Raw genomic sequence first — 20,780 nt, 5'->3', positions numbered from 1 at the left:
CTCCTCATCCATGGAATGGTGAGGCAAGACTGACCCCCAGCTACGGAGGCTCACAGGAGGCAGCAAGAGTGCACCAGGGTCCTCCTCTCTTCCCCTGTAGCTCCCAAGTCAGCCAAGAGCTTCCTCAACAGAGTGCATGCCAAGCCCGGTCCCAGGGTCCAGCAGGCCCTGAACACCAACCAGCATGTGGTCACAGGGGGTCTGAATACAAACTGTGGAAACCGCCCAACAGGCTTTCTGGAAAAGGAGCAGGCACAGTGGCAGGGCCACTCTCCCGGGGTCTGAGTGAGGTGCGCCAGGCAAACCCCAGGAGGATGGTTTCTATTCAGGAGAGAAAGGCCATGTTCGCCCTGGGCTGGGAGAAGGGCAAGGTGAGGGCGGACGGGCCTCCCGGCTCCCCATCCTTCAGCGGGCAGCCTGGGGCTCCTGCGGCCACACCTGCTGAGGCCTGGAACACAGGGCCTCCCGGGTGAGGGCCAGCAGTGGAGCTGGTGGGGGAGCCGGGAGGAGCGGCGGAGCCCCTGTCTGCCTGCGTGCTTAGCGAGTGGTGAACGGGCAGAGGACAGACAGGTAGCGGGTTATCCAGGAAAGGGAAGGGAAGGGGGCTCAGCACTTCCCTCGCCTGGGTGCCAACAGCCCGGCAGGGAGGAGAAGGGCCACACCTTCCCCAGAAGCAGTCACCCCCTGGCTCTCTTCCCACTGCCTTCGGGAGGAGGGGGCCTGAGAAGAAAGGAAGCCTAGGATCTTAAAGGGGCAAGACACCCCGCTCCCTGGGGCACCCGCTCTGGCTCCCTCCTCTCTAGAGTGAGTCTGCCTGTCTCCCTGTCTCTCTCTCTCTCTCTCTCTCTCTCTCTCTCTCTCCTATTCCATAACTTCAACTGATTTTCCAGGCTGGCTTCAGCTGGGGGCTCGGCCAGGATCAGCACCAAGGTAAGTCCTCCACACCCCACATCTTCCTGAGGCGCCTTTCGGTCTCTTCCTTTCTGGAGGACATGACGGGCACACATTGGCTAGTTAAATGCAGCTAGCGCGAGCCGCCATTCTACAAGACTCGGGGACAGGATTCACGGCCGAGGTGGCGCCTAGGCTCCGTCCTGCAACTCAGGCATGTTGGGTTCTGCCAAAGCCATCTCATTGTCCTGTCCAGGCCCGGAGCGAGGAACGAAGGGTTGGAACAACTGCGAGATTCTGGCTGGGCCACTCCCTGGTGACTCTTAAAGCCTTCTTCCCGACCTCCACTCCAGACAGCCCTTACGGGTACCCTGTGGGGACGGTCTTAAGTGGGGCTGAGTGGAAGCCCGGGGACATGAGCCTCCTGATGAGCCGTGCTGCCGTCCTGCGCTCACTCCTCCCGAGCACTCCCTCCCATCGCCAGCCAGACTCCAGCCGTGGAGGACGATTCCTAAGGAAGCGCCTAGGTTGCCGCTGCCCACACATTAAGCCACTGTAAGCCTGCAGGGATTTTCCCCACTGTTATTTCTGGGTTCCACGAGTTTCTCTGGCTGTTTTGGGGAGGCTTTTCTTTTTTTTTTTATTTTTATTGTAAACAAATGGGATACATGTTGTTTCTGTTTGTACATGGAGTAACAGCATACCATTTGCATATTCATATATTTACATAGAGTAATGTTTGATTCATTCCATTATTTTTTCCTTCCCCCCACCCCTCCCACCCCTCTTTTCCCTCTATACAGTCCCTCCTTGCTCCATTCTTGTCCCCCTCCCACCCCCCATTAAGTGTCATCATCTGCTTATCAGTGAGATCATTCCTCTTTTGGATTTTTGAGATTGGCTTATCTCACTTAACATGATATTCTCCAATATCATCCATTTGCCTGCAAATGCCATAATTTTATTATTCTTTATGGCTGAGTAATGTTCCATTGTATATATATACCACAGTTTCTTTATCCAGTCATCAATTGAAGGGCATCTAGGTTGGTTCCATAGTCTGGTTACTGTGAATTGAGCCGCTATGAACATTGATGTGGCTGAATCTCTGTAGTATGCTGATTTTAAGTCCTTTGGGTGTCCGGAGCTAGCAGGTCACACACCCTGCCTTGCCTCATGCTGAGCTAAGATGGCGCCTGTCGGATGCTGGCGGGCGTGCCTCTACCTGTTTACACACCTGTCAGACTATACCAGGTGCATCAGACTAGATTGCGTGGTGCTTCATGATTGGCCAACTACACTTCCTTATTCGAGTTCTGGCGCAAGACTAGTCTTGCCTTCGCGTGCTTTCCTCTGATTGGTTTTTGTACTTTATATTAACTGTGTTTATTCCCCTAATAATCGAGACTTGATCAGGCTTTTGTCTTGTCTCCATTTCCTGTGTCTCTTGTCTCTCTCAATCCCCGCTCTCCTCTCCAGGTTTCTGTTGAAGTCCTGCGGGTCGGGACATTTGGGTATAGGCCGAGGAGTGGGATAGCTGGGTCAAATGGTGGTTCCATTCCAAGTTTTCTAAGGAATCTCCACACTGCTTTCCAGAGTGACTGCACTAATTTGCAGTCCCACCAGCAATGTATGAGTGTACCTTTTTCCCCACATCTTCTCCAACACCTGTTGTTGCTTGTATTCTTGATAATCGCCATTCTAATTGGGGTGAGATGGAATCTTAGTGTAGTTTTGATTTGCATTTCTCTTATTACTAGAGATGTTGAACATTTTTTCATATGTTTGTTGATTGCTTGTACATCTTCTTCTGTGAAGTGTCTGTTCATTTCCTTAGCCCATTTGTTGATTGGGTTATTTGTATTATTCTTGGTGTAGAGTTTTTTGAGTTCTTTATATATTCTGGAAATTAGTGCTCTATCTGAAGTATGGGTGGCAAAGATTTTCTTTGGGGAGGCTTTTCAATTCATCCCTTCCACAAACTCCTCAGAGGACAGGGTGTTAGGCGTCTGCCAACCACTCCTCCTCACCCTCCGGAGAGGCCTCCAGCCCACAGAGCAGAGAAGTATACCCCACCTGAGGTCATTCTCTTCCCTGGGTTATCATGTCTGGCAGTTCACAGTGGCAAGAGAGGATGAGTCATGCCGCTACGCCTGGACTCTGCACGGTCTTCGGCATGTGGCGAGCAAAGGCTCCTGCATCCTGTGACTGCACAGCAATAGGTCTGGCAGGACCACGCGGCGAGAAGGGTTTGCTGACCGTCACAAGCTCAACTGGGGAGCTGTCCCCAAGGAAACACACTCAGATGGGAGCTTCCTTCTCCACAGTTATGCCAGGTCCACCACTAGCTGGCGTGCTGGAAAACGGGTAAGTGTGACCCACACATGCTCAGAAAGTGCCTCGTTGTCTGCTGCCAACCCTGGGAAATAACCCAGTCACAGTCGGAAAAGGAGATGTCTTGTAACTTCCAGCAACCACACCTGGCCTGATTACCAACTGGGGAATGAAAAGGGTCTCCAGAGAAAACAACTGTAGCACCACACCTAAGGAGACTGATTTTACAAAAGAAACAATGGCTAAATGCCCTAAGTATGAGGTTTTTCCTCTCAAGCCCAGAATAGTCGCTCCCTTTACTTCTTAGCTTCTGCCAGATCTCTCTCTCTCCAAGGCTTGCACCTGAAATGCAGAGGGTATCATCCAAACTGGTCTGAGACCAAAGCAGGGAAAAAGGTGTCACTTTTAAATGAAGCCACTGTGGGACCGACATGGCTGTCCTATTGCTCTCGCGCTCTGCCACCGACATTCTTAACAAGTTCCTCCCTGAACACTACAGCACAGGAGGAGAATGGACTGATCTCATCAATACAAGTCTTCTTTACTTGAGAATCTACCTGAGGACCTCGGGACTCTCAAATGCTTGAACTATCTGGGCTGACTCTAATCTGACCCAGAAGTGCACTCTGATCTGATAAAGGGGTTCTGCATGCTCCTTTACTAGGGTAATTACAGCTGTGTCATTTTTTTTAAGAACTCCTGTTTTTTAAACTTTTCTGTCTTTCAGTTGATGGTTTTATGGTGAATTCACATTTGATCCTGTGTGCCTAAATTAATGTAGTTTTCTGATAAGTCTTATTTTATCTAACTATAGAGGGTTTTACACTCTTTGTTCAGAGGCCAATTTTTCAAGGGTTGGCTCTCAAATACATTGGAGAATCTCCTTTTCCAAAATCCTAAGGACACACACGGTGATGTTGGGAATAAATCTGACAGCCATCAAGGACAAGCGGCCACCTACCCTTTGGTTTCAGTGTCCACCATGGCCGTTAGACTTTACACTGAGGATTTCCAGCTATACAGGCCTACCCTAAGTTTAAGTCACACTGTAAAAGTCTGATAGGCTCTATTTTAATTTCTAACAGGTTAACTCTAATAGAGGCTTTAGTAAACATCTGTGGTGTTGTCTCCTACCTGTGGAGATCTATCTACAAAAAGCTACAAGATCTTTGTTTCCTGTGTATTGTATTGTTGTCTACACATGTGCTTGTGTCCATATATCATGTACATGGTATCAAAATTGGCATATAGATAAGTGAGTACTCATAAATCAAAATTTAAATGAGAAATGGATCCAAATACCTTTGGGTTTACATGACTTTAAAAAAAAAGGGTTCAATTTAAATTAGGTAAACAGATGAGAGTAAAGATGTCTTTAAAATTACTAACTCGTAAGTTTTTCTAGGTGGTCAGAAAATAAACAAGAGTGTTGGTTTCTATAAGAAGTCTACAATGCAATATCCATTGTTTCTAGGATTTTTCTTTAACAGGGAAGACATGGCTAATACTGTTAACTACACTTGTCTGATATCTTGTTTTTTTACAGGTAAATTGAGTAAATTAGATTAAATAAATGGGATTAATAATCATAAATGTGTTAGAGGAGACATCTGATTAAAGTGCTAAACAAAGTTAAAGTGCTAAAACATCAACTGCTAAATATAAAATCAAATACTCTTGACTTCTTAAATTTCATAAGGTAATATATTTAAACATTAAATGTTTTCATAAATTGGGAAATAAAATAAAAAGGTTTATGGTTGCTTTGTTTCTGTGTTTTCACTAAAAACAAGGTGACTAAGAGTTAAGATTCTATCAGGTGTAATTTTATATACAAAGAGTACAAAGGTTTCAGTTGGGTTTCAATTAAATTATTTTAGAGTATTATACTACATTACAGATTTTGAATTTTTTTAAAGCTAAACTTAAGAATATCAATGTAATTGTGCTGCTGTTACTGGCTTCTTTTTATGCTAGATATACTCGTATCTTCCAAGTTTGTAACTCTTCAAAACATACATTTAGAAAAGTATTTTACCAAGCTGGTGTTCTTCAAGCTAAACTTTGAAGGTTTGGGATTATAAAAATTATGTTTCTTGGTTCATAGCTATTATACAAACTCAATGCATCTTTACTAGTAACTTCATTTTATAGTTTACTTGTAAACTTTGTAACTATTATCTGTTAATGACTTACAAAAGTACAACTTTAAATATAACAACCTGGGTTAATTTGATATATAGGCCATCACCTATAGGACAGACAAGATGTAAGGCTAACTTTCAGTACTAACACTGACCCCAAGTAAATATAAGGGGTAAATAACTGTAAAGTTATAACATTAAAGTTAAAACCTAGTACTCCTACTTTAAGACTGGTAAAACTGGCTTGTTGGATGTTTAAGACCAAAAAGTGGAGATTAAAGATCAGGAAGTAAAAGGATTAAGAAAGAAAATACCCAATATTTGGGTCTTGCCCTCTGAGGTCAGCTCAACCCCAGGGAACAAGGGGACTTCTCTTTGAAACTCTAGGCCACGTGAAGGGGGACCACACCAGCCATCACCTTCCAACACAAGCAATCACGCCCTGTGGCTCTCTTCCTGCCTTTTGGGCACCAAATAGGCAGGATGGGAGAAAGGGGCATGAGAAGGAAACCTGAAATCTACAAAGGGACAAGGCACCCCCACTCCCACAGGCACCAGCTCTGGGCTCCCTCCTCTCTGGAGCAATCTCTCTCTTTCTCTATCTCTCCCTGCTGCTCTCTCTCAGTTCTAGCCCTTAAATACAACTTATTTTCTTGCCTCAGCATTTCTCAGGTGTTTAATCTTCAACATCGGGGAATCGAGGATCCAATCCTGATTTTCAAACCAGTTTCAACTGGGTGCTCACCATCTACCTGGGCATCCACACCACCTTCCCCAGAGAGAGCCTGGTTCTGTTTCACCATGGCCTGGGTCCCTGAGAATGGGTTCAGCCCACTTCCAGTGAGACAGTCACTTGTTCTTCTGTTAGCAAAATAGTCCTGTTTTGTTTTTTTAATTTTTTTAAGATGTTGATAGACCTTTATTTTAATTCACTTATTTATATGCGGTGCTGAGGATGGAACCCAATGCCTCACACATGCTAGGCAAGCGCTCTACCACTGAGCCACGATGCCAGCCCCAACAGTCCTGTTTTGAATCTTGAGAAGCATTCAAAATACCCCCCAAAAGTACTGAACAGCTTACACCACCACATCCTCAACCCGCCACAGAGTCTCAACTGCTTTAACCTTTTTTTTTTTTTAAATATATACATTTTTAAGTTGTAGGTGGATGTAATACCTTTATTTTCATGTGGTGCTGAGGATCAAACCCAGGGCCTCACACATGCTAGGCGAGCGGGTTACCACTGACCATCTTTGAAGAGTGTGTGCCACTGTGCTCTGAGCCCAATTTCTAGAGGCGACCAGCCTACACCCCCAGAGAGCCCATGCCTGCTGAGTGATCCTCTCATCATCTGTAACTGGTCACCACGGACCCTGACAGCAAGCCACAGATGTGGGGACATGTGGATCAGCCCAGAGTGCTGATGAAGCAAAAAATCTAGGTAATTTAAAAATTTAGATAACTACCCAAAGTTAAACAGGCCAAGGGACTTTGTCTGGCTGGACTGGAGCCTGGGAGACTTCTCTTCCTGTTGAGGTCCCCGGGCTCTCAGAGGCTGAACGCTGATAGGCTCCCATCCTTCTCCGTCATTTGACTGCCATTTATGTCCTCCTTCCACTGTTCAACTGGGCTGTTTTTACTAATTAAAAAGTCTACTATGAACATTAACTCTTTGTTAGACATGTTGCAAATTTTTTTGTTTTTACTTTTGCTTGGCTATTTGCAAACGTGGACTTTTTAGTGGAGTCAGGTGTCAGTTTTTCGTGGACAGACCAACATCATCTCTTTGTCCTCAGGAAGTTCCTGCTGGCCCAGATGTGTACAGTGCTCACCAGGCTCTCTGCGCAGGGCCACAGTCCTGCCCCAGCCACCTCGCGTGAAGCAGACGCTGGCAAATGTGCTCAGAAACGTGATAAACGGAAACACACGGAAGGAGCGCCCCAGTCACTTCCAGCACTGCCATGCTTCCGGAAGCGCTCACACTCTGAAGACTGCCCTGTGATGTGAGGTGAGAAGGCGATGGTATGCTTGCCAGGCTGATGACCATGTGTCCAGACACCACTTACCTGGACAGTATGAAATTCTTCTGCCTTGAGACACTGCCACACTTATCAGAAACTGAGATCTCCAACTCATCGCCTGGTCGGGGCTCCTGTCCTGTTCCTTGGGTCACCTGTCCCGTGCAGTGCCTGTCTGCTTTAGCGAGTATAGCTTTATGGTCTATCTTAATGCAGGGAGACAAATTAATCTTTTTTTTTTTTCAATTTTTTCTAGGCAAACTATAAAATTGGCTTAGATTTCAATAATCTCATTTGGTTGTTGTTGCTGTTTTAATAACTGGGTTCAATTTTCAGAGTAAGTTGGTGAGAAAGGATGTCCATCTACAAATGGCCCCATGGCCCCAAAGGCCCCAGCACAATCCCACCCAGTCTTCTCCCTAGCCCTGCAGGGATGTCAGCAAAGGCCCCCAGGCTCTAGGGACACCCCCAGGACCTTGGCTGTGGGGTCCCCAGCAGTAGACTTCTCCTGTTTTGTCTTGGGCTAGGCTGCAGGAGGGCAGGGGGACCTAGGGCTTCTGGGTGGCTTCACCCTCACTAGTGCCCAGCAGAGTGCCCACACCAGAACTGGACACAGGGACTGCAGACCCCTCAGGAGTCCAGCCTCCTGTTGGGTGTCCTGCACCAGCTCACCCAGGTCTCACAAGGGCCTCCTATTCGCCTGGCAAGTGCTGGCATCTCCCTCCTCCAGGGTGCCCTCGCTGTGCTCACCTGGCCCTGTCTGCCCCGCAGGCGGCAGGCCACTGCTTTCCCCAGGAGCGCCTACAACAGCTTGGCTGGTTCCTCGCTGCTCAAGACCCAGGATTTCACGTCCTTCAGGAAAACAAATGTTTCCTGGAACGATTACCCCGTCAGCTCCACAGTTCACATGCCTGGCTGAGACCACAAACTTCCCACTCTCCTCACCCCACCCCACAGAGGGCCCACCCACCCCACGGGCCTCAGCCCTCTGTGCAGCCAGCCTGAATGTTCTCCAGTGACCACCAATGGACAACGGAGGCTCAGTGACAGAGGAAGAAAGTCACATGACAAACTGGTCCCCAACTCCAAACCCTGTGCTCCTTCCACACCACTGTTCCAGGGTAGGGGTTGGCTGGGGAGCGGAAGCAGAAGGAAGCCCTGGATTCACGGCCCTCTGCCAAGGGACAGGCCCACCTGAAAACTCCTCTCAGGACAACACCAGCTCAAAACGCCAGCCAGTAGCTAAGTCCTTCAGCCAAGGAGGAAGCCAGGGCCCATTCTGCACCCTGTCCCAAAGCACAGGACACCCTGCCCAGTGCCCGAGGCCTAGGGCTCCTGCACACTGCCGTATCAGGCCCAGTGACCTCCGGGGAAAGCAGGGGAGCGGCAGAGCCACTGTGGCCACAGTACCCACAGTGACACTCAGGGCACCCTGTGCTCAGAGCCCGTCCCTTCACACCACCAGCCACTGCCCGAGGGCCACGCCAGCCTCACTCAAATCAGTGGGGAGGGAGGCGATCCATCGCCATTCCACCAGGACCGTGCCCACACTAGACCTACCCCAATGCCGCGGGGACAGCAGCGGTCCTCTGCAAAACCACAGCAGGCCAGGCGAGCAGTGGCGCTGACCGAGGTTCTGAAAGACAGACTGAGGCGGGCTGTGATTCATGTCACGGCACTGGCGGGCACTGGCGGGTACGGGTGGGTACTGGCAGGCACTGGCGGGCCCTGGGGGGGTTTTGCTGAGAGCGGAAGGGGAACTGAATCCACCAGGCCAGCGCAAGGCTTGGGCCCTCGGAACCTGCAGCAGAACTGGCCCTGCAGGCTGCCACACCCACTGTCTGAACCCTTTTCTTACCAGAAAGACCAATTCGCTTGGTTTGAGAAACTGATAAATTTTAAATGCAGCTGTAAATAGTCTTAAAAATAAGTTTCATGGTTGAAAAGCCATTTAAATTTATTTTCTCCTGCTGAATAAAGAAAAAAATATGGACTTATTTGGTATGGTGCTTGCCTCACACGTGCTAGGCCCTGGGTCCAACCCCCAGGTTATGGCTCACCTGTCCAGGGGAAATGGTCAGGTTATGAAGGCTGCAACCTATTCACTGGACCCATCCTGACAGGGATGGACTGGGTGGTGGCCGCATTCAGGCAGGGTGAGGCTGCAGGGTTGGGGGTGCCTTTGAGCAGAGCTCTGCTTCTTGGCTGCCAGGAACCAAGTGACTACCGTCCACACACCCTTCCTCACCGAGCTCTTCTGCCTCACTGGGGCCAGAGCTGTGGAGTGGGCTGGCTGTGGCCGGAACCTGAGACTTTCCCTCTGTTGGCGTCAGACCTGCCATTTGCCACCGCCATTATTCCGCTCCCCCACACCACCTTAACAACCCAAGTCATTAGCTCCCGAACTTTCCAGACAGAACTGGTCCAGATCGTTAGCCCGCAATCCTCCTCGCCAACCACTGATCCACTGGTGTTAGCCCATGGAATTCCACTGCCTAAGAACGACTCCCCCGCCATTCTCCCTCTCCTCCTGGCTTGCACACTCTCTCTCGTGAGCACACTCTCTCTCACCTGCAGGGAGACACTCTGTCCACTTAATAAACTCTCCGGTGTGAGTTCCGTGTCCAGAGTGGTTTCTGGGTGCTTACACCCTCCAAGTTGTTCCTGTGGGTCTTGGTCACAGTGACGAAAAGCTGACCAAAACGCCCCAGTAACACACACACACACACACACACACACACACACAGTCCCCCCAGCCCCGCAATGTCAGCACAGGACAAGCAGGAGGGATCGTGACCAGGGCTTCACTTGCGCCAGCATAAGGCTTGCATAAACTATGCTGACCAAGTGCCTCCTGGAAAAACAAGCCCAGGGCCTCAGTGTCCTCGCCAGATCCAGGGGCAGCTCGCAGGCACCTGGGGCAGCGATGCTTCCCCTCCGAGGGCCCGCTTGCCTTCCTCTGCCATTCCCAAGTTCTGCTTTGCCACACTAAACCCTGAGGACCCAAAGGGCAGTCACACTGAAGCCAGAACTGGGGACAAGCAGTTAGTGTAGAAATAGGGAATCAGGTCAAATCGAGGCAATGGAGGCCATGAGAGCATCTGCCTCCGAAGCTGGAGACTGCTGCTTGGAGAATGGAAGGTGAGGATCTCTGATCACCAAATCCACCTGTCCTTGTCAGGGACTGCAGGCAGGGAGCTGCTAGTCAACGCCCCCGGGCCCTTGCCCGGCTGAATCACTTGGCCCGCCCCCTGCCCCATCTACTTCTCACTTTTTACATCTCACCTGCAAAACCAGGCCTAGTCATGTAGACAGGAAGGAGAGATAAGGGGAGAGAACTGGAGAACAAAAGAGACCCTAACCTATAAAAGATGTAGGGTGCGCTCACTTCTTGGGACTTTAGAACATCAGCCATGGCCCCCTTCTTCCTGCCGGCAGAAGTCTGTATTATCACCTTTAAATAAAACCCGCTTAATCTGCTTGCCTTGGCTGCTTCTCTAGTGTTCAATCTTCAACACCTGAGGAAGCAGAACTCGTCTCCGGTAAACGGCGGTATCAACTCCGGTCTCCTCTAAGGCCTCCCGGATGAGATGACCAGCTCTCTGTGCCCCTGGGCAGAAGTTCCCAGACTGGGAGCCACATCCAGCTCTGTGATGGCGACAGATGACCCTGTTTGCCTGTGGCTTCGTTTTAAAGCAGATTTTTGTGCGCGCCTTCTGCCCTTTGTGAGTCAGAGAAAGGCTCTGGCTGTCCTTTCCCTCGTGTGCCACAACGCCGCCCGGAGCCCCACAGCCCAGTCCCCAAGTGCACTCGTGCCCTGGAAGCTGTCTTCGGCCTTCTCTGGTCTCAGTCACTGTTTTTTTTAAAGGGTGATTTTTTTTTTTTTTTCAGTTGTTGTTGATGGACCTTTATTTTTATTTATTTATATGCGGTGCTGAGAATTGAACCCAAAGCCTCACACATGGTAGGCAAGTGCTCAATCACTGAGCCACAACTCCAGCCAAGGTTGATTATTTTAAAGAAAAACAAGTGTGAATATCAAAGTGGAAAGTTCAAATTTTAGATTTTAGTCTTGAACTATTTTTTCCAAAAAAGATTTACACATCTCCTTTGAACATAAATTAGTATCACTGAATTTGTAAAATCAAACTCCCAAAGAATAACTCCAGCACTTATAAGTCATAGTAGAGGAAAATACTTAAGAATTCCATTGGTACAGTCCCTCAAAATGTTAAATAAGATTAGGATTTAATTTGTAGATCATAAGATACAGTAACAGCCACATGCAGAGACCCTCACAAACTTTTTAAGTGATATTAAAATTTCTGGTAAATACTTCACTGTCTTATAAAACTTCAGTTAATTTAGAAAAGGGTGTTACAACAGGAAGTAAAAGATATATTTTCCTACACACCTTGGAAAACTAAAAATTCAAATGCTGATGATTTTTTCCATGGGTGAACTGAATTGTACAATTCATACACTTATAGAAAAAATAGGTGATCATTTTTATGATTCACATATAAAAGAAAAATAAACTTTATGATACAATTTGACAGACTACTTCATACAAAAGTTTGTTCACATACAATTATGCAATTTCTGCAACACACAAATCCTCCTCACGAGTACAAGGTCACGAGAGGCCTGTGGCTTCACCTGAAGCAGAACAGGAACCACTCAGGGTCACGGCTGAGCCACTCAATCAGTAGGAAAGAGACTGTAAATACATGGAGGACTGTTCACCAACAAGGGCAACGAGGTCAAAGGGGCTGCAGGACGCCCACAGGAGGCGGCTGCAGGTCTCCACACGCTGCTCCTGGCACGCAGTGCACGAGCCACACGGCCACCTCAGAGGGCCTGTGCCACAACTGAAACAAGCTGTGCCACCGGGCTGACCTCGTCAGAAACGCTCCCGCGGACGCAGACCCTCCGTTCACACAGTAACAAGACACCTGAGGGAGGAGGGCCAGGAGCCAGCCTCAGGACCGCCAAGTACAACTCCACACACGACCCTCTGCGCAGTGACTGAAGACTCGGGAAGCACACGCAATATTGCATTAAGTGGACAACAAAACACACACCAGGTTTAAAAAAATCCATAACTTTCCTTTAAAAAACAATTTCCAAAAAAAGTGGTAACATCAAAAAACTTTTGGTATTGGCATATCCTCTAAGTCTCCTGGATGTGGCTTCTCCTGAGGCCCCTGCCTCTGGTACACGGTGCACAGGCCTATGCGCAGGAAAAGGAGGACGCCACTGCCTCCCACAGAAGGCCTCTTCCTATGGGACGGGGTCTGCTCGTGCTGACTACAGGGCAAGCACGGGGCGAAGCGTGAGGAAAGCAAAGTGTCCCTGGGACAATCCATATCAGACGAGGACCTCAACAGCCACACTGAAATCTCTCGAGTCCGTTTGTAAACGTCAAGGGCCAGAAACACAAGCAGAAGTTAACAAGGCCAATAAGATCACCTCATAAAGAAGTCTATGCAATCACGAAGAGGAAGAAAAATAACCCAGCAGTTGACACGTACCTAAGGATACAGGCTCTGATCCACCCTTTTCAGCTGGAAATTTAAAATATAATTTGATGATTTTCAGGCCTCAGTCTATGTATAAAGTGCCCATCAGAAAGTTCAAGGTGACCCTTCATTTGGGGCCAATGCAGTAAGTCCTGACTCAAAAATGAAAATAAAGGACATTTCCTGGGTGCCAACATCACTTACCTGCATGAGAATTCTGGTACAGGACTAACAGCTAGAGAGAAAGAGATCAGGCTTGCAAAAAAACCTCTCACAAACTTGTTCTGAAGAGCATTTATAACCAACAAGGGGTCCAGCCAGGAGGAGGGACACATGGCTGCCCACATTCAACGTGCTGGCCTTTCAGGGCTCAGATGCGCGGGCTGAAGACGATGCTGCACACAGTCCACCTTCTCAGCCAGCTGCAACTCAGGGGCAAGGATTTCCTAGCTTTCTTTCCATTTTCACACCAAAGGTGACTTTTCGTCACTGAAATTCTCCGTGTTCACCTTCGCGATGTCAAGTTGATACTGTACACCATCTTCTGGATTTTCTCTTCATTCTTTAGGATGTTGGCCTTCACGGCACAGATCTTGTCTTGCTGGTCCTTAATCATCTGCTCCAGCTCGGCCAGCTCGACCTTCAGGGGCTCCACGGCACAGTCGGTGACACTGAGGGAACACGACCAGTGCACATCAGGCCCCCCTCATTTTAAATCTGCTTCGTAATTAAACTGCCAGAGACGGCACGAGTCTACCACATCCAAAGAGGAAGGGCGAGCCACTCAGGTCTGGGCAGAGCCGCTTCTCACTCCCACAACCCCTGCACACCGAAAGCGAAGGCAAACAGGAGATGAAGAGGCCAATCTTTCTAGAGGGATTAAAATCCTCAAATTATATACACGACAGAGTCCCACGGTCAGCCAAGAGGTGCACAGTAATGTCCCTGGACATTAAGGACCACCACCTAGACCAGCGCCTTCTGCCAGAGGACAGGAGGTCTTGCCACAGGCCAGCAGGGTCTCCTGGCACCAGGAAAGTCTTCGCGACTTTTCTGACACAGTGACAGGAGACCTCTCAGCTGCTGCACTAAATAATGGTGCACGGGATCTAAAATATACTTGGGAAAGTTGAAGTCAAAACTAACCTTCCCTTTATAGTCTATTGTTGGGGTTTTTTGGGTTTTTTAAAAATATTTTTAAATTGTAAATGGACAGGATATCTTTATTTTATTTATATGTGGTGCTGAGGATTGACTCCAGACCAAGGCAAGTGTGCTACCACTGAGCGACAGCCTCAGCCCCGGTTTTGTCTTGTTTTTTCCCTCCCTGTACCAGGGATTGAACCCAGGGGCATTTAACCACTGAGCCACACCCCCAGGGCGTTTTATTTTATTTTATTTTATTTTTTGAGACAGGGTCTCCACTAAGTTGCTTGGCCTAGCTTTGAACTTGCGATGCTCCTGCCTCAGCCTCCTGAGCTGCTGGGTTTATAGGTGTGCACCAACACACCTAGCCTCTTAGGTTTTTAAAACATAAAATACAAACTAAAATATACAACAAAGAAGAGCAATAGTCGTTGTTTTGTTTTTTTTGTTTTTTTTTGTTTTTTTTTTTCTTTCACCATAAAGCAAAATCAGGTTTTGTAAGGAAGAACTGTCAAGACTGGTATTTTCAATCCCTTAAATCAAAATGTAAGTGCTGACCAGCAGCCATGCTGGAACAGGTACCAAGATGTACATGCAAGGACATGAACATAGGACATCAAACACTTCCCTAAAACGGGTTTCTTTTTTGGGGGGTGGGCAGGTACTGAACCTCAGGGGGACTGAACTCAGGGGCACTCAACCACTGAGCCACATCCCCAGCCTATTTTGCATTTTATTTAGAGACAGAGTCTCACTGAGTTGCTCAGCACCTCACTTTTGCTGAGGCTGGCTTTGAACTCTCAATCCTCCTGCCTCAACCTCCAGAGCTGCTGGGATTACAGGCATGCACCTGGCTATTATACTTCTTTTAAAGTCACTACTTTACATGGGCTCTTCAGCATTTCTTTTAGAGTAAAACATTAAAATACTTTGACACTGTAAGCAGTTACACTACTTTGATAAGACACATGAGGCAAAAGGGATCCAACTGCCAAGTTCCTTGTAGTTTGTAACGTGCGAATCTATCTCGTGTGTGATCATGAACTCCCTGTCTTTTCTAATTTTTGAAAGAAATGTGTGCTGTGGTGAATGAATAAGAAATACCAGTTTCCCCTTGGGGTAGAGGGTTAAAAAAGAGAATTGAGAGGCAGTAGTTTGGGGAAATTTCTCCAGGGCCTGTGCACACTACGGTCCCTCATCATTGCCCACTCTACCCCTTTGTCATCAGGCCTCTGCTCCTTTTCCATACTGCTCCCCACCTCTGTTCCTTCTGCAGGCCCCTCCCCTCCTCTGCTCCTTCTGCAGGTCCCTCCCACCTCTGCTCCTTCTGCAGGCCCCCCCTCTCCCCTGCTCTTCTGCAGACCCTGCCCCACCTCTGCTCCTTCTGCAGGCCCCTCCCCTCCTCTGCAGGCTCTTCTCCATCCCTGCTCCTTCTGCAGGTCCCCCCACCTCTGCTCTTCTGCAGGCCCTGTCCCACCTCTGCTCCTTCTGCAGCGCCTCTGCATGCTGCTTGTTCTCCATGTGCCACAGCTGCAGCTCATTCTGCATGGCATCCACATCTTCCTGGATATAGTCCATAATCTTCCCCAGAGGAAGTGCACTCTTACACAAGGTCTGAATGGACACTCGGAGCTTCTCAATCTCCTTGGAAACAATATCTTTCTCCTTCTTCCATGACGACTCAAAGACAAAGGATTTCTCCTACAGGTAGGGAAGCCAGGAAGAGAAAGAAGTATCCTAAGTCATAGAAAGGAGGGCCTGCTAGGCACAACACCACAGGACTGGACAGAAAGGTACAGCGTGGCGACCACACTGGCTGGGGACATGGTGTCACTCCTAGAACATGGGGAGCAACAGAGCCTGACAGGGTAGATGTGAGGCATCAGGCTCCATGGGAGCACCCACACCTTTCCTTCTCAAAGGAACACAGGTCTGTCTGCACCTGTCAATCTGTGTGAGGGACACATTTCTACACCATTGACTTTAGTTCCTAAGTGACTAGAACATTACTGAAGGTACTGTTGCAAGAGCTTAGTGGCAGGGATGATTTCCCCAAAGGACTGACAGAGAGGGGATGCAACTTTGCAATACCCCACGGACCATCCCAAATGACTCCAAAATCCAGCTCTCCAAGAGGAAGAAAGAAAGAGAAACAGGTGACACAGTAGCGAAGGTGGAGGGTCAGGGAGCGCATGGCCAGCAGCACCGTGCAGGCAGAGGGTCAGTCTTATTCAGGCTGATGGCTGGCTGCTCTGAGTCACAGTCCCAGGGCCCTGGTGGGTGCTGCTGGGCAAGGGCAGGGCTTGGACAGCAGCAGGCAAAGGAGGAAAGGAGGTGGGCACACGGCGATGAGCGGAAAACTTCATTCAATCAATGCCAGGGCTTCTTGAGACTTCGACAAGCAATGTTTAGAGTCTCCTCATACAGTTTTTATTACAGATATCTCTGAATTCCAAGAACTGATCCATGTCGATAAGGATTATTGTTTCTTTCTCTCTTATTTGGGGGGGGGGGGGGTCCTTTTCATTGTCTTTTTTGGAACCAGGGATCAAACCCAGGGCTTTGTGAATGCGAGGCAAGTGCTTTGCCATAGAACAACATTCCGGCCTGATGTATACTGATAAGATGTAAGACTGATAACCACTTTGGCATAGGAGTCTCTCCTGGAAAATGCACGCTGTTTCTCTGGGAAGCCTCATCACTGACTTGTACTCAGTGAGCCAATGCTACCTGACCTTCTCAGAGTTCATGCCCACAGCACATGAGGTGAGCAAAGGATCTGCCGATCGGGACGCAGCCCTCCACCCACGGGCATGACGAGTGCTAGGAAAGCCTGAGCAGACTCTTTTTTTTTTTTTTTGCAGGGGGTGGGTGCCAAGGACTGAACTCAGGGGCCCTTGACCACTGACCACATCCCCAGCCCTATTTTGTATTTGATTTTGAGACAGGGTCTCACTGAGTTGCTTAGCACCTCGCTTTTGCTGAGGCTGGCTTTGAACTCCCTATCCTTCTGCCTTAGCCTCCCAAGTTGCTGGGATGGCAGGTGTGCGCTACCACACGCAGCCTGAACATACTCCTGACACACAGAAAACACTAAATAAAAGAAACAACAGGTAGAACTCGTGGAACTAAGCTGCAAGTTCAGCAAGGTTGCAAGATACAAGATAAACACACAAACATCAACGACTTTTCTCTCTACTGGCAATGAACACATGGCCAGTGAAATTTAAAATATGCCATTTACAGTTGCTCAATAAGAGAAATGTTTGGGTGTAAGTCTAGCAAGTCACACATGGAACTTGAATACCTAAAACTAAACAATGAAGATACAAGGAACCAAAGGAGATTCAAATAAGTGCAGAGACCATATGCATGGATTCTAAGAGTCAATACGGTAAAACGTCAATTCTTCCCAAATGGACACAAGGTTAATGCAAATCCTATCAAAACTTCAGCCAAAGATTTTTAATAGACAAGATCACCCTAAAATTTATACAAAAGGCAACAGAACTAAAATAGCTAAAACATTCAGAAAAATAATGAAGATAGAGAAACAGTATATTCACTTTTAAGACTTTTTAGATAGCTACTCTAATTTACAGAGGGATAGAATGTATTCAATGGAACAGAAAATCCAAAAGTAGATCCACACAAATATGCCCAAGAAATCTTTAACAAAGGTGCCACGTGATGCAGGGAAGAAAGGCAGGTTCTCTCCACATGGTGCAGAAGCAATCAGACATCCACAGGCAACACCAGACAAACCAAATCAACCCCATCCCAGACCTTAACAAAACTTACCTCAAAACAGATCATGCACTTAAAACACTAAACCAACTTTTAGGAAAAAACCTAAGAGAATGTCTTGGGGATAGAGGGCAGAAAGTTCCTAAAACTCAATACCGTAAGTATGACCTGCTTAGGGAAAATAGATAAAAAAAATACTTTGTCAATTTAAAATATTATATCTAAAAAAATGTTGCAAAATAATTGCAAATCACAGTCCTAAAAGGATGTGTCTGATATCTGGAATACAAACTCAACAGCAAGAAGGTAAACAAACCAGCTAGCAAATGGGCAATGCCAGATGTTCCACTGAAGAGCATGTGCAGACAGCTCCAGCACCCTGAGCACGTTCAAAATCACCAGCTGCTGAGGAAATTCAAGTTCAAGGCAAGTGAGACTACACCACCACCTCAATGGCTAAGGCCAAGAAGCAACACCACCAGATGCTGGTTGGGAGAGGCGGAAACTCACACTTGCTGCTGGGACTGTAAAACAACACACCCCCTCTGGAGAGCGGAGGTATGCAGCTGCCGAGCGCTCCAGCAGCCGTCCTCCAGGTGTCTTCCAGCACGACAAGACCCGCTGCACACGATGCTTACAGGCCCTCCACTCAGCGCAGGCCCCACAGGGGGTCAAGTGAAGCGCGGGGCACTCACACCATGGACGACCACAAGATGAAGGAATGCAGACAACTGTCAGCAGGACCCTTGAAGGCTCACGCGAGCGAGCAACTGCACGCCACAGGCCTGCACGGACCAGACCACAGACCCGGCAACAGCCTGGCAGGGCCGGGCCCGAGGGCAGGGGGAGGTGGCAGGCTGTGTCCTGGCTGCGAGGGACACTGCAGTCTTGCAGTATGTTACCACAGGGCACCGCCCTCTTCGCCTTCCCGCTGCGGAGGACTCTGTGGCACCATCAAAACAAAATGCTCACTTTAAAACAGAGGTGCCAGTCATACAGGCGCCTTTCAGACAAAATGCCAGCTGGCGTCAAGGCCTTCACGACCATGCCACACACCTCCTGAGGGGGAGGCGCACTGTCTTCATCCTACACAAACGATAAAGTCTCCTGGACTCCGAGGACAAACTGAGAAGTCTATTCAGACCCCTCGCCATGCCGACGCCTCGGACACTGTGCCCGCACTCCTGCAGGCCCTCAGACCGCCCTTGGGACCGGCGTGACCGTCTCGCAGAGCCACACACGACGACACAGAAAGACAGCTGATCTGGGCAAGCTCCCCCAACTACTGGTCACCCTGTCACATTTCTGTGTCACAGAACCAAGCACAATTCAGGGACATGGAAGTTAATAATCTTTATTTTAAGATGCTAAGAATTTAAAACAAGATATACGTGGGTTGGGATTATGACAGTTGGTGAGACTTTTTTTATTATCCTAAAGGCACTGGATTACATTGCGACAGAACTTTAAAATTCTGGAAACTTCTAAGCTTTCATCTGGATGAGCGTGGCGGGATGGAGGGGGACAAATTAGGCAGTGACTGCTTATGCCGACACACACACAGCCCGCCAAGGACAGACTGGTTCTCGTGTAGCTCACGCAGGTCCACCAGCGACTTCTACATAAACTGACCTGTTTTAAAGGATTTTTACTATGTACAGTAAAATTTGAGAATCTACAACCATCCTCACCACACAGTAATTAAGTCATAGGAAATATTAATTTTTGGAAACAGCAAAAATACTGAAACTCTATCATTACACAAAATACAACCTACACCAACCTGGAACGCAGCAGGTTCGTGGGCACAGGATGAGAGATCAGGTCCTGCAGTCTGGGGCCTGGGGCCAGTCCAGCCACAACACCTCCCAACTTTATGGTCTTGGGAGCCTGACTCAATCTCCTGCTTCAACTGCCTCTTGATAAAATGGAAATGATATGCCACAAGTAAGGTTAAGTGGGGTGATAGCAGATCATAGGCTGGGGAGATGGCTCAGTTGGTAAAGTGCTTGCCTAGCAAGCACAAGGCCCTGGGTTCGATCCCCAGCAACACAGAAAAAAACAACAACAACAATTCAGTGTCTCATACACAGAAAACCATCCATACACATTACTATTACCATCGACTTATCCCCAGGAGGAAGCTACAGGCCGCAGTGGAAGTCTGGGCAGGCTTTCTGAACTCTCACAAGCCCGCCAGCTACACAGGCCTCATCAGGCATGTCTGGAGTAATACTGCACATGTTGAAAAAAAAAATTAGATATACCACCAACCTCAACCAACAAGCTATATGTCCAGGTCCAGGTGGACAAGTTCTTTCATTAAAACACAATTTTTCACTGGGCAAGTAGGCAACTCACCCAGTCACCCACTCAGGAGGCTGAGGCAGGAGGATCCCAAGTTTGAGGACAGTCTCAGCAACTTAGTGAAGCTCTGTTTCAAAATAAATTTTAAAAAAAACAACAAACAAACAAACCTAGGGATAGTAGGAACATACCTGAACATTGTAAAGGCTATTTATGCTAAGCCCATGGCCAACATCATTCTTAATGGAGAAAAACTGAAACCATTCCCTTTAAAAACAAGAACAAGACAGGGATGTCCTCTTTCACCACTTCTATTCAACATTGTCCTCGAAACTCTAGCCAGAGCAATTAGGCAGACTAAAGAAATTAAATGGATACGAATAGGAAAAGAGGAACTTAAGCTGTCACTATTTGCTGATGACATGATTCTATATTTAGAGGATCCAAAAACCTCCTCCAGAAAACTTCTAGACCTCATCAATGAATTCAGCAAAATAGCAGGCTATAAAATCAACACACATAAATCTACAGCATTTTTATACACAAGTGACAGAACAGCTGAAAGGGAAATGAGGAAAACAATTCCATTTGCAATAGCCTCAAAAAAAAAATAAAATACTTGGGTATCAATCTAACCAAAGAGGTAAAAGATCTCTACAATGAAAACT

The 20,780-nt window shown here is 47.8% G+C and overlaps 1 protein-coding gene across 8 annotated transcripts in view; it reads right to left on the bottom strand.

Moving 5' to 3' along the window:
• Positions 1 to 11,436: 11,436 nt before the first annotated feature.
• TRAF3IP1 (TRAF3 interacting protein 1) overlaps positions 11,437 to 20,780 on the bottom strand; it is a 63,702-nt gene continuing 54,358 nt past the window's right edge. For all 8 annotated transcript variants that reach the window (XM_079133932.1, XM_079133931.1, XM_079133934.1 and 5 more), the window contains 2 exons: positions 15,536 to 15,759; positions 11,437 to 13,583 (listed from right to left, as the gene is read on the bottom strand). In XM_079133932.1, coding sequence (XP_078990058.1) covers positions 13,418 to 13,583; positions 15,536 to 15,759 — 390 coding nt within the window. In that variant the 3' untranslated portion in view covers positions 11,437 to 13,417. The remainder of the gene's footprint in view (positions 13,584 to 15,535; positions 15,760 to 20,780) is intronic.

This window comes from Sciurus vulgaris (assembly GCF_902686455.1).
Source record: "Sciurus vulgaris genome assembly, chromosome: 3".
Lineage (NCBI taxonomy): Eukaryota > Metazoa > Chordata > Mammalia > Rodentia > Sciuridae > Sciurus > Sciurus vulgaris.
This window is presented reverse-complemented; position numbering and strand designations above follow the sequence as displayed.